The sequence below is a fragment of the Citrus sinensis genome, chromosome 8 (assembly GCF_022201045.2).
Source record: "Citrus sinensis cultivar Valencia sweet orange chromosome 8, DVS_A1.0, whole genome shotgun sequence".
NCBI lineage: Eukaryota > Viridiplantae > Streptophyta > Magnoliopsida > Sapindales > Rutaceae > Citrus > Citrus sinensis.
In genome coordinates this window covers 10,021,643-10,036,334 of record NC_068563.1, presented here as the reverse complement: position 1 = coordinate 10,036,334, position 14,692 = coordinate 10,021,643, and the positions used below count along the sequence as shown (strand labels likewise).

At 29.9% G+C, this 14,692-nt stretch overlaps 1 protein-coding gene across 1 annotated transcript; it reads left to right on the top strand.

Moving 5' to 3' along the window:
- The first annotated feature begins 9,224 nt into the window (after positions 1 to 9,224).
- On the top strand, positions 9,225 to 11,097 carry LOC102612905 (geraniol 8-hydroxylase-like). The gene is made up of 2 exons (XM_006487406.4): positions 9,225 to 10,192; positions 10,270 to 11,097. Exons 1-2 carry the CDS (start codon positions 9,266 to 9,268, stop codon positions 10,861 to 10,863), a joined length of 1,521 nt encoding a protein of 506 aa, XP_006487469.2. The 5' UTR covers positions 9,225 to 9,265; the 3' UTR covers positions 10,864 to 11,097.
- Positions 11,098 to 14,692: the final 3,595 nt, after the last annotated feature.

Below are 14,692 nucleotides of genomic sequence, written 5' to 3'. Positions count from 1 at the left end.
AATCATTTTGACATGCATGTATTTTCTCATAATCTAAGCCTAATAGCTTCATTATTTTTCTGGCCTCATACATGGACTTAGGCAAACTATTATCATTTGGCAATATCTCATTAAGCACTTCCAATAAAACTGAAAACCCACTATCAGACCAGCCATAAAGTCCTTTTATATTGTACAATTTCATTAGACTTAATAACTTTGAATGCTTTGAACCCGGATATAGGAGCTTTTCAGCATCTTCAAGCACATTCTTAAAAGAACTAGGATCTTTATCACAATGCTCAAAAGCATCATGAACCATGTCATCTACATAACTATAATCCGGACATCTAAAACGTTGATTTTGTGGCTGGTCTTGGCATTTTACAGAGGTAGGTTTCCGGTCCACCTCACCATGCCAATTCCAAACTAAATAATTTTCTAGAAAATCTTTTTTAAATAGATGTAGCCTCACTTGTTGAGAACTCAAAAACTCCATATTACAACAAGTGGTACAAGGACATCTAATTGACATTCTATTTTCAGAATTAAGAATGGCAAACTCTAAGAAATCATCAACCCCATCACTATACTCATCAGACAATCTATCACATAATATCCAAGTTTTAGGTTTAAATTAAAAAAAGTGGTACAAGGACACCTGTTCATTTGTTAGATGTTGTTAGTTTAATAAGTTTACTTAAATTGCACAAATAACTCCAAACTTTAGGTTTAAATTAAAAAATACAAATTGCAAAATAAATCTAAATTCTATTTGTTTAGAGTCACTTAAATATATGTACGCATTCAGCAACCCAACAGAGTATATATGTAAGCATTCAGCAACCCAACAGAGCATATATCTAAGTATTCAGCAACCCAACAGAGCATACATGTACACATTCAACAAGCCAACAGAGCATACATGTACACATTCACCAAGCCAGCAAATCTAACTTACATGTACACATTCAGCAAGCCAACAAAACATGGCACATCCACATTTTTCAAAATTTCTTTTTCATATTAGAACAAACAAAAGTATATATTAGAATAAAAAATTTTATTCCAGAACAGTCTATGCAACAAAAACGAAAGTAAAACTATGCATGTCAATATTTAAAACATCTCAGTACAAGTAAAACTCAGAACACAACGATAATATAAATTGAAAGTAAGTGAGTGATTTATAAGAATTACCAAATGAAGACAGCTGTTACACCATAAACTTTTGTGATTCTTCAAAAGCGACAGATTGTTAATTACTATGTCAGAGAGCTGTACAAGGGAAATCACATAAAAAAAGATTAAGGACAATACTTGTTGTTGTTGAAGGGTTTGCATGTGAGATATTGCATTTATACTAAGTCTAGCAAGTGCATTACAGGGAAAGGATTGATGAATTGACCCTTTGTTAATATGTATCTTTATCAAGCGCTAATTAAATGGAACAAGTTAGGCCCAAAATTAAAAGCATCATGCAAAATTTAAAATGCAATTTCGAGAAATCGGGAAAATGAGAAAAACTCAAATCTACATTGACATTGTATCCATCAATTCCAGTTAAAGTGTACATGAAATTCAAAGTCCAGTGACAAGGCAACTAAAGAAAGAGACGAAAGAAAACGAATTTGAATCAGACACTTATAAAACTACTCTTAGTTAAAGACTCTAGTACAATAATTCAACTTCAGTTACCTTTACCTCTCTGTTAGGTTTTCCTAGGTCCCAAATTATAAACAATCAAGATTACAAAAAAAAAACTAAGAATTTTAAAACTCATTCTACAGTTAAACCGCAACAAAACAACATGCATGAGGAAAATAGGCACTATAAATTGGAAACATAATAATTAAAAATAAATAAAAATGAATAAATGGCACCTTCAGAAACGAATTTATCACAATGAAGAGAGAGAGACAGAGAGAACCGAATCGTGATAGAAATGAATTCCTCTACTTCGAGCTTGGTTGGGATCGACGTGAAGTTTGATTACAGTGAGGGATATGATTTTAGGGTTTGGTTTACTTAGCTTTGACAGCGAAGGAGAACCAAGTGGTGAAAGACTGATGAATGAATGACTTGGAAAAAAATTAGCTTCGATTTTGGTCTTAGGGTTGTATAAAACGATGAGTTTTACTTATCTTTATTTTTCCTAAGTGAAACGATACCGTTTTTAACTGAAAATATATTATTTACTAATAAATTTTCAGCCAAAACCCACTAAAATTTTCAGTGAGCCGTGCTCAATACATTTCAAGTGCTTCATATTAAAATTATAATATTCTACTAATTCAGTTGCATAACTAACAAAAAGTCAGAACGGTTTCAATTTTAAACTTAAATGCTTTGGCTTTGGAAAGTCCTAGGTTCGAAAATCAGTTTGGAACGAAATTTATATTTTCTTTTCTTTTACTGATACCCTAGTGTCTTCTTAAACTTAAATGTTCCGATGTTCGAGGTCCCAGGTTCGAATTCCATCTGTTACATGATTAGAATTATTTTATTTTTATTACTAATACTTTAGTGTCAACGATTTCTGATGTCACAATTACAGACACCATAGTATCATTAATTTGTGATACATATGTGTTAAACACGGAAAATGGCCCATATGTATACAAATATTGATATTTTGTAATAAAGTATCACAAACCAAGTGTCAGTAAAGACCATTTTTCTAATAGTGAATTGACAAAGATATTTAAGAAAAAATCAATAAGGAAAGAGATCATTGGGAAAAAGTACTAATAAGAATTATTGTTGTTGTAAAGAATCTTGCAAAGAATAATTTAGCATTTCGTGGAAAGAACGAGAAGATAGACCAAGAGAGTAATGGAAACTTTTTAAGTTTAATTGAAATGATTGCAGAATTTGATCCAACAATGCAAGAAGATATACATCGTATTAAAAATGGTGAAATTCATAACCACTACCTTGGGCATAACATACAAAATGAATTGATACAAATGTTAGGAGTGGAAGTAAAAAAATCAATAATTAAGAAGATTAAAGAAGTAAAATATTTCTCAGTTATACTTTATTGTACTCCAAATACAAGCCACGAAGAACAAATGTCTATTGTATTGAGATGTGTAGATATTTCAATGGATCTAGTGAAAAAAGAAGAAATTTTTTTAGGATTTTTAAAAGTTGATGACTTTAGTGGAAAAGGCCATTTTACTGAACTCATAGATGCCATAAAAACTCTTGAACTTGACATTGATGATGTAAGAGGACAAGAATATGATAATGGTTCTAATATGAAAGGAAAAAATCAAGGTGTACAAAAAAGATTACTAGAAATTAATCATAGAGCATTTTATACATTATGTGGTTGTCATAGTCTTAATTTAGTGCTTTGTGATATGGCTAATTCTTGTTCTAGAGCTAGTTCATTTTTTGGAGTTGTACAACGTATTTATTCATTATTTTCTTCTTCAACAAAGCGATGGAAAATTTTGCAAGAACATGTACCCAATTTGACTGTTAAATCATTGTCACAAACACGTTGGGATAGTCGAATTGAAAGTGTAAAAGCAATTAGATTTCAAGCACCACAAATAAGAAATGCATTACTTGAATTAGCAGAAATAAGTAAAGATTCTAAAATAAAGAGTGAAGCTAAGTGTCTAGCAACATATGAATTAGAAAATTTTGAATTCTTGCTAGGTATGGTTATTTGGTATGATATATTATTTTCTGTTAATTCGGTGAGTAAGAACTTGCAAAAAGAAGATATGCATATTGATATTGCCATAGATCAACTTAAAGGACTTATTTCTTTTTTTGAAAACTATAGAGAAAATGGATTGGTGTCTGCTATGATTTCAGCTAAAGAAATTGCTTTAGCAATGGAAATTGAACCTAAATTTAATGAGAAAAGAGTGATCCGTAGGAAAAGAAATTTTGATGAAAAAATTGTTGAAGATCAAAGTTTGTCTCCTGAAAATTCTTTTAGAATTAATTATTTTATATACATAGTAGATCAAGCTATTTCATCAATTAGGAGTAGATTTGAACAATTTCAAATGTATGCGAATATGTTTGGATTTTTGTTTAATTTCAAAAAATTAAAATATTTAAGTGATGATGCTTTAAAAACTTGTTGTGTTAATCTTGAAAATGCTTTAAAACATGGTATGTTTTCTAATGTAGATGGTTTAGATTTGTTTTCTAAGTTAAAAGTTTTTAAAGAAATTTTTCAAGGTGAAAATAATTCTCCAATTGAGGTGCTTAATTATTTAAAAAGAGTTGATTCTTTTCCAAATGCACTCATTGCCTATAGAATATTATTAACAATACCGGTAACTGTTGCTTCTGCAGAAAGAAGTTTTTCAAAATTAAAACTGATAAAAAATTATTTTAGATCAACCATGTCACAAGAAAGATTAAATGGATTAGCTACTTTGTCTATTGAGAAAAATATATTAGCAAAATTAGAATACAAAAATTTGATTAATAAATTTGCATCTCAGAAAGATAGAAAAATTGATTTTAAATAGTTTTATTTTCGTATAATTCATTCATATATATTTTTTCTTCATTTTTTTGTAGGAGGCTTAATTTTAACAACTCGCCTAAGGCCTCGATTTTGGTTGAGCCGGCCCTATTAAAAAATAAAGTGTAATAATATTGAATTTTATTTAGTTAATCATGACGGTTATACTTTTTCTCTGTTAAAAATATTTTTCATTTTAACTGCTGATGAGCATATAATATATACATATTTTACCCTTAATTATTTAATTGCTAATTATTTTTATTTGTTATTTTTAATTAATTGAATTGTTTTATTGAATAGAGAATTAATTGGAGATTATGGATGAAAAGTAATAAGGAATAACAATTCGACAGCATTGAAGATCAAATCAATTTGTGGAAGCAATTAAGCAGATGTGCATCAAATTCAATCCAAAGAAACCGAAGCCAATAAATTAAATCATCCATGCTCGTGCAAACAAAGAAGAAGTTTAAAGCTAAAGTGGGCAGTATATTAAACAAAGCTTATAATTACGCCTTTGAATGGAAAGTCAAAATAGAATAAAGGAAAGAAATCAATAGCTTTTGGCTTTTATTATTTTCAAATATGTGGCAGGCTTAAGGCTTTGGCTTGTAAGAGTTGGTTTAGTTATTAGAATCAAAATAGGCTTCGGTGGCCAAGCAATGTAAAAGCCAAACTTTGGCTTTTGCAAGGATAGCCACCAGAGGAGAAAAAAGAGTGCATTCGGCAGAAAGAAAACCGGCTGCAGCAGTTCAATTTCCATGGCTGCTTTTATTTATTTTGTTGCTCTCAATTCAAGCATGTTTAACTAATTTTCTTATACTGAGGTTAAGGATGAAACCTTATCTAATGAAATAATTATCTTTTTATTTAATTAATTCTCTACATGTGTGCTTTAATGTATATGGTTCTCGTTTCACATGATTAGTTGGATGTTATTAAATTTTTGTACCAATTATGTCATGCATTATTAATTATTAAGATTAATATATGACTAAATCTATGCTTGGATCTATAAAGTTTACATATAATTATCTTTGATTATGTGGTTTTCATTAAATTGTTTACACAAAGTGCTTAGGAAAACTTTGACTTTTTGTTATTCAATATGTTTACATGAGATACTTAAATATCATACTATTAAGCAGAAAAAAAAAATCTACACAAGATTAATTTTATTTGGGCCTAATTGTTATATCCATGAGATGACATAAATTGATTTCGAGTTGTCACTCTAAAATTAAGGATTAATTAATAATTAGATAATTACTAGTTGAATAGTGGTGGATTTTGAAACCTTGGTAATTTTTGTCTTACTGAATTCTCCTTTACTTTAATTGTTTTCTTAGTTTAATTAGTTTAATTTTCTTAAAAACTCAATTTGCTCAACTAGGTTAGGATTACTATTAATTTTATATTTAAATTAGACTTTTCAATTTATAGCAATCCCTGTGGATTCAACATCGTTACCACTATTCTATTTTTAGATTCGTGCGATTGCGAGTATATTAAAATTTTTCACAACAACTACACTGGTGTAATTCTCAACTTTTATATTATTTATATAATTGTTTGATATATTCCCGTCGGAGATTTTGGTTCCTAACCAAAATTTTCAACATGAAATTCCATTAATATTCGTATAAATCTTTTAGTCCATCTTTCACCTAACAAAGAGTGGACTAACAAAAACTACGTTATTGGGCTAAGTGGAACGTTTTTATTCATGGATTTTATGGATTTTTCAAGAAAGCGATATGAACTTCGAGTTATTGGTTAGTTACCCCATTAATTCAAATCTCATCTTCATGAAATTTCTCAAGTTAGTAGAAAACCCCTAAATTCAAATCTTTTGTTGAATAGAGATGGTCAACCGGATGCGCAGGTATCACGAGCTTACGGTCATTATTATAGTTTATATCACATTACCTCTACTTTGGCACCTAGTGAACTATTTATTTACAATTATGAAGTTGTATTGCATTATGTAAGGGGAAAAACTCATTTAGTCCATATATTTTAATATTAATATTCATTTAATCTCTATATTTTTAAAAATATCTCGAAACATCCCTGCTGTTAAAATATTGATACTCCTACCGTTACTTTTTATTTATTTTGACTTACTTTTACAACATTACACTTTTATGATAATTTTTTTTGTTTGGACATTAATACAAATAAAATAATTAAATTACCAATTTAACCTTAAAAAATAAAAAAAAAATTATATTAATTTTTAATTGTCAAAAATTGTATGCAAACTACCAAGTGTGCATACATTAGGAAAAAGAATTATTGGAATGCCCCAAGAGTGTTGCTCTAGCATGCGGCATTGTTCATGCGAGGATGATCTATGGTTTTGATGCCCACATCAACCATTTTCTTTTTATTAACGTCGAAACAAAAAATTATTATAAAAGGGTAATATTATAAAAGTAAGTTAAAAGAAATAAAAATAACGGTAAGGGTATTAATACTTTAACAATAAGAATGTTTCGAGGTATTTTTAAAAATATAAAGAATAAATAGACACTAATCTTAAAATATAGGGACTAAATGTGCCGCCTCACAAGCATGACTAGTCGAATCTTAACGGGTCGTGCCACGTCGGACCGGCCCGTTGTCAATCTCATTAATGATGGAACTTTTCTATTTTCAAATAAATTCTCACGTTTACGGAGACCAAATATATGTCCTTCAATTAAAGCGGTGAAATTGAGCAACTTCCGATCTTTTTCGGAAAAGACGAAGTGACTAATTAAAAACTGGAACAACGTGCTTTATATACGGAGTAGCAATTTTATAAATTTAGGGAAACATATCAATTTTTGTTTTTCTTGGTTTGGAACTGTCTCTATATCGAGTTATGGCTGGTGATGAAAAACATTTATCATTATTAATTGATTGTGTAAAAGAAAGAATATTTAATTATGCTCTTACATATTATGAACTATATAAACTGGCAAAGGAGAGTTTTGAGAGTTAAATAATTCGTTAAGCATTTAGAATTTAGTTTTAAGTTACATTTTTTAACTTAATTTTATTAAGGCACATTTGATAAATTTTCAATAAGAAATTAAAAAATAAACCCGTGTAAAACAGCGGAATGATTGAAATTGAATCAGTTTTCGTCTTCAGCCATGTAAAAGCTTATTTTTCCTTACCAATGAAATTACTATATTATTATAAAAATGTCAAATTTATTTGATTTATTTAAATTTCAAATGAAAGACAGTCAAATATCATGTTAATGAAAATGGTTTTTTTCTTTTTACTACTCAAATCATGCCACAATAAAAAAAAAAAAATCTCTTTGACACGTAATTTTTTACGCATTAACAATGAAAATTTTATATTTACTCGTTTTAAGATAACAAAAGAATTGCATATATGACAGATGAAATACGAAGCGGTACTGTAAATGCATTGAAATGCAATATATCTTTAGAAAGTTCTGTAGTATTCTTTTTGGTCTGGTGTTATTATGATTTCCCATTATATCTTTAGAAAGTAGCCACATTGAATAGAACTATTGGTACAGACGAGATTTTCAGTTACTTTGCCCTGACATTGATGTGAAGCTAGGCTACGGAAGAAGTTCGTTGCTAAATATGAAGAATTCATTCAATTAGATTTTTTAAAAAATAAATAAATCAGTCCCCAAATTTTCCCCTCTAAGATTTCTCAAATACATAAGATAAATTCCAAACCAAAATATATATCTCTCTGTGTCTGTGTGTGCGCATGTGTGTACATGCGTGCGGGTGTGCGTGAGTTACGTTATACACATGTCCTGATGATTCCCAATGATAAATTCCAAACCAAACTATAAATATAATATATAAGAGTTATGGATTTAAATTCAGTGCTAAACTGATCTTTTTGCTAATCTTTTTTGGAAGATTATCAAATTTTCTTCTACTGAAATTAATATATACACTTATCATTTATTGTTTTCATAATGACCAATAACCCCAACATTATAATATTATTGTATTACCCTTATTTTCAAACCTATTTTTATTCATATTTAATATAAATTAATATAAATCATATTAATGGAAATTAAAATAAAAAATTTAAGCACTAAAAGGAAGAGATTTATGTTCCGATGTGAATAAAAAATTAATAATAATATAATTTTCTTGTATATATACATATGTGTGTGTGTATTTATTTATTTGAAAATAAGGGTGTTTGAAAATAAGTGTAATATTATAAAATTATGTTGCTGGAGCTATTGGCCATTATGAAAATAGTAGAGGATAAATAATATATATTGATTTCAGTAAGAAAAATTGACAATCTTCTATCCTTCTAAAAGATATAATTGGTAGTGATTGACTATAAAATTAATTAATGTCTTATTTAGTATTGAAGTACTGTAACTTGTGTTGTTTTTTGTCTATTTCCATATTTAAGGCCAGTGGCATTTTTGTTTCTATAATTAAGGCCTTGTTTAATATAAAGGTGCTATGAAAAAAAATCATAACTATAAAATAAAAATTAATAATTTTGACAAAATAAAAAAAAATCACTAAATTTTCATTATACAAATTAAAATCAAATCATATATATATATAAAATAACGGCACGTTTTAATTTTAACCAAATATTGGAAAGCCCGGCCGCTTATTTTGAAATGCCAGTTTAATGACAAAATAGACGAAGTAAACCAGTACTAATTAAAGCGACACCCACTCAAGTAGTTCCACTATAAAAGAGAGTGATCGGTTGTTAATGAGAGTACTGTAAAATAAAGAGAAACAAAGAACAAAAATGGATGTGTTAAGCTGCATACTATCGCTTACAAAGATGGATATGTTAAGCTGCATAATATGGCTTCTATTCACTTGTGTTTTTGTGATGGCTTTAAGTTCCTTTTCCAGGGGACGCAAAAAGCCGCTGCCACCGGGACCGACACCTTATCCGGTGATTGGAAACCTCCTGGAACTCGGTGAAAAACCTCACAAGTCACTAGCCGAGCTTGCCAAGATTTATGGCCCTATATTGAGCCTAAAATTAGGCGAGGTGACCACAGTAGTAGTTTCATCTGCTCCCATGGCCAAATATATCCTGCAAGATCACGATTCATCCTTCTATAATCGAATGGTTAAGGATGCAATCTTTCCCCACCAACACAATGAATTCGGGATGGTCATCCTGCCTGTCTCAACAACCTGGAAAAACCTTCGAAAATTATGCAACTTACATATTTTCACTACTCAAAAACTCGATGCCAACCAAGAACTCCGGCGTAAGAAAATAAAAAATCTTCTTTCCTATGTTGAAGAAAATTGCCGTGCCGGTAAAGCAATAGATATTAGCCAAGTTGTTTTCAATACTTCACTTAATTTGTTATCCAACACAATTTTTTCTGTTGATTTGGCTGATGACACCACTGAACGAAAGTTTAAGGATACAGTTTCCAGTATCCTGGTAGAAATAGGAAAGCCTAACTTGTCCGACCATTTTCCCCTGCTTAAAAGGCTTGACTTGCAGGGGATAAGGAGTCGCATGACATTTTATTTTGGCAAGATGTTGGAGGTTTTTGATGGCTTGATTGATCAACGATTGAAGCAAAGACAGCAACATGATTACAATAGTACTAGCATCGAATCTAAAGATGTGCTAGGTACTCTTCTCGATATTATCCAAGACAAGAGTGTGGAGATCGATAGAAATTACATCAAACATTTGTTTTTGGTAATATTTCTTTATTTCTCTTTCCTTCTCTTTGCTTGCACAAATTTCAAGTGATTTAACAGGGGTTTATATGACAGGATTTGTTTGTTGCTGGGACTGACACCACTTCAAGCACACTGGAATGGGCGATGGCGGAGCTACTCCGCAGTCCGGATGCTTTATCAAAAGCAAGATTAGAGTTAGAACAAACGATTGGTAAAGGCAAAACAATTGAGGAATCAGACATCACTCGGTTACCTTATCTACAAGCAGTAGTCAAAGAAACCTTGAGGCTGCACCCAGCAGTTCCCTTGTTACTTCCTCGTAAAGCTTTAGCCGACGTAGAAATTGCGGGCTTCATAGTTCCAAAAGGAGCACAGGTTTTTGTTAATGCGTGGGCAATTGGCAGAGATGAACTCACATGGGAGAACCCTCTTTCTTTTATGCCTGAGAGATTCTTGGGGTCAAATCTCGATTTCAAAGGCAGAAACTTTGAGCTGATCCCCTTTGGATCTGGCCGGCGAATATGTCCTGGTTTGCCGTTGGCAATTAGAATGTTACATCTAATGTTGGGTTCACTCATTAACTCCTTTGATTGGAAGCTGGAAGATGAGAACATGGATATGGAAGAAAAATTTGGCATCACTTTACAGAAGGCTCAACCCCTTCGTGTTATCCCTGTTGCCATTTAGTCCCACAACATATATCCATTTTGCTTTCGGCCTCGTGGAGTGAATTTCCAGCAGGTTGTGGCCAATGAATAAACCACTTTTTCTTTGGTTTTATTGTTTATATCTACTTCTCATTATTATTTAGCAACTATCTAATGTTCGGCTTAATCCACTTCTGAGTGGTTTAATATTGTAAGCAAATAATATGTAAAACTTGGAATAACAAAGGATCATTATGGCATATCCTTTACAAAATGCTGTGTGAACTTTAGTTTTACAAGGCCAGGATGATTTATTTCCAATTTCAATTTAACTGTTGAAATAATTCCATATCAAACCAAAAAAAACCAAAAAAAAAACTGTTGAAATAATGCAAATTCCATAGTATCATCAGTGGGGAGACATTCATTTTCAGCAAAGTTGGAATATGAGAGTTGACAATCCGCACGCATTTTTGCACGGAGAAGCTTACCTACTTTCCTTCGAAAGTTTGAATGGCATTTAATTCACTACAAGAAAATTGTGTTTTTATCACGACTATACTTTAAGAATAATGACATGTGGTCCAAATCTTAAAAAAGGAATAACATGAAATAACGTTATTTATGCACCGTGCACGGATTTTGCATGTTATAATAAAATTGCGCACTGCCTATATAATATTATTGTTGCTACTGCCCTCTGTTTAGGTCAAATATCATTGTTCTTTTCTTAATCATGATATAAGTTTTCACGGCCAAAAGTTTGCGCGTGGTGGAAAATCTCGACGTGGCTTTCATATACGCCACAAAACTTTATTGTTAAAAGTGTTCTGCTTAGTGATACAAATCGAAGATTATCACTCGATAAAGTTGTAGGCCAACAAAACAAGTTTCACAGCTAAATGTCTCGCGATGGTTTATTTTGTGCAGCAAATTTGCACGCTAATTAGATAATTTTTATTTGAAAATTATTAAGTAAGCCTTGAGTTTCTCTTGACCGAAGAAGTAAAGAAAAAAAGATTAATTGAGCGAAAAGAAAATTTGTATTCACAAGAGTGTGTATAAGGGAGTTTTGAGAATTTGTTTATAAGTTGCTTGAGTTGCTTTTATTTGTTGAATGAAACGATAAATGCCAAGTCTTATTTATAGGAAAACTTGCCTATCTCTAGAGTATTTAAATTTAGAAAGTTCTCATGCCTTTTAGGGAGTTCTAGTGTCTAGCAACATCTAAAATGTTATAGAGAATTCTATGTATATCATACTAGAAAGCTTATATTTTACCACTCTCTAGAGAATTTTTTAATATGTACACGTGCGGAGAAAATGCTAAAATTAATAGAACTGAAACTTTTTAGAATCAAATCAAGCTAACACACCTTAACTTGTACATTTATGTGGTGTTTGGTTGGGAGGAAAGAATGTAGGAGAGGAAAGGAATTTAAATTTTATTTTTATTTCCATTATTTAGTTGGACAAAATATATAAGAATTTAATTTCTATTAGAATTTAATATCCATCATAATGTAAATTTTAAATTTCTCTTATGTTGGAAACTAAAGTTTCTAAAAATACCCTTCAACTTTTTAACTTATTTAATGCCATTAATAATTATTATTTATAATTTTATTTTATTAATTTAATATTATAAATAATTATATATTAATTAAATTTAATAAATGATTTAAGAAACTTTACAAAATAAATAAACTTATCTATTTAATATGAAAATATAAAAATACAAATTGTCACCAGACCTCCACCGACCCTCGCCGGAAAGTCACTGGTCAAACCGCCACCGGACTACCTTTTTATTTTATTTTATATATATGTACCGTGGTTCTCTCACGCGGACACCCACTGCTTGAAAAATATGCGGACACTCACGTTTCGGCCGTTTGATCCCATGAACGGCTGGATTAAGTTGTAAAGTAAAGACAACTACTTACATTTTCTATCTGTAGGCCCGGTCTTCAAAACTTTGAAAAAAAAAATCATTTCTTTTATTCAATGGGACCAACTAAAAACTACTCAATATAAAAATACTATATTATTATTATTATTTTTCTCTTCTCCAATTTTCATCTCCACACCCAAGACCCAACGAACTTTGGCAATACTCTCACTCGCGCACAGATGAAAATTGAACGTAGATTTTTTAAAGTGAGATTGCCAATTTTCTTCCTATAGTAAATAATATATATTATTTTTTCTTCTGTTATTTTTATAATAGTTAAAAATCTCTCTAACAATATAAATTTATAATATTATTTTTATTTTTAATTATTTTTTTATTTATATTTATTATAAATTAAATAAATCACATGAATAGAAACTAAATAAAAAATTAAGCATTAAATATATATATATATATATATTTTAATATGAGAAAAAAATTAATAATAAAATTTTTTTCTTGTACTTATTTATTTTGTGAAAATTTTCTTATAATAAATATATAAAAAAGTTATTACAAAATGATAAAAAAATTATAATAATAAAATTTAAGTGACAAATAAAAATTTATTATAAGATAAATAATAAAATATTTTGCCTATACTTTTTATATTTAATTTTAAAATATTACAAAATTTTTATTATAAGAAAATATTCATAAAATAAATAATTACAAAAAAATTTATTATTAATTTTTTTCTCATATCAAAATATATATTTCTTATTTTTAATACCTAATTTTTTATTTAATTTTTATTCATATAATTTATTTAATTTATAACAAATATAAATAAAAAATAATTAAAAATAAAGATAATATTATAAATTTATGTTGTCAGAAAAATTTTTGATTATTATAAAAATAATAAAAAAATAAATAATATATGTTAACTTCTGTTGGAAAAAAAGTGGCAATCCCCTTTTTGTAAATTCCTTTCCTTTTTTTATCCCCAAAACTAACTTTCTCAAAGATCAATGTACAGTCATCATCATCACCATTTTTGCTTCTCCATCTTTCCATCATCAAAATTATCCTTCCAATGGAAGAAGATGAAGCAAAAGAAGGAAAATACACTTCGGTAAGTTACCCAATTAAAAAAAAAAAAACTTAACGACCCATCTAAATAATCAAGCTTAAAGGTGTCTCTAACAGAAGATTTTCTCCAAAAATTAGCGGAAATTGAAGAAGAAAAAACAAAGGCCAGGACATTCTTAAGAAACTTGAAAGTTCGTGAAAGATGAACAAAATGAGGCATTTAAACCACAACTGAGGAAAATTAGAAGTGTAACATGTTGGACACGTCATCTTCGGCCACGTTGCCGTTTATGATGAAGATGATCCAACGATTTGGCTTCTTGGGTGTGGGAAGATGGGTTGGGAGAAGAGAGAGAAATTTAAAACTAGTATATGGTGTTTTTATATTCACGTGGTCCCCACTAAATAAAAGAAATAATTTTTTTAAATTTTGAAGACGGGCCCACACACAGAAAATGTCAGGATCCTTTACTTTACAACTTAATCCAGCCGTTTATGGAATCCAACGGCCGAAATGTGAGTGCCTGTATATTTTTTAAGTTGCGGGTGTTTGCGTGAGAGAACTCCTGTATATATTAGGGATGGTAATTTTTTTTTATGGGATGGGATCCAGCAGGATCTCATTCTATTTAGGACAGGATTGGGATATATTTTTATTCCATAAAAAAATTTAGGGACGGGATTAGGACATTTTTTTTATCTCAATTACATATGCAAGACGAGAGTGGGATTGACAAATTCCGTCCCATCCCATTTTATTACCGATTAAGAATGAAAATTTTTCTAATTGAGATGGGATCCCGTAGGATCTCATCTCTTTTGGGACGAGATTGAGACATATTTTTATCCCAAAAAAAATATAGAGACGGGATTGAGACCT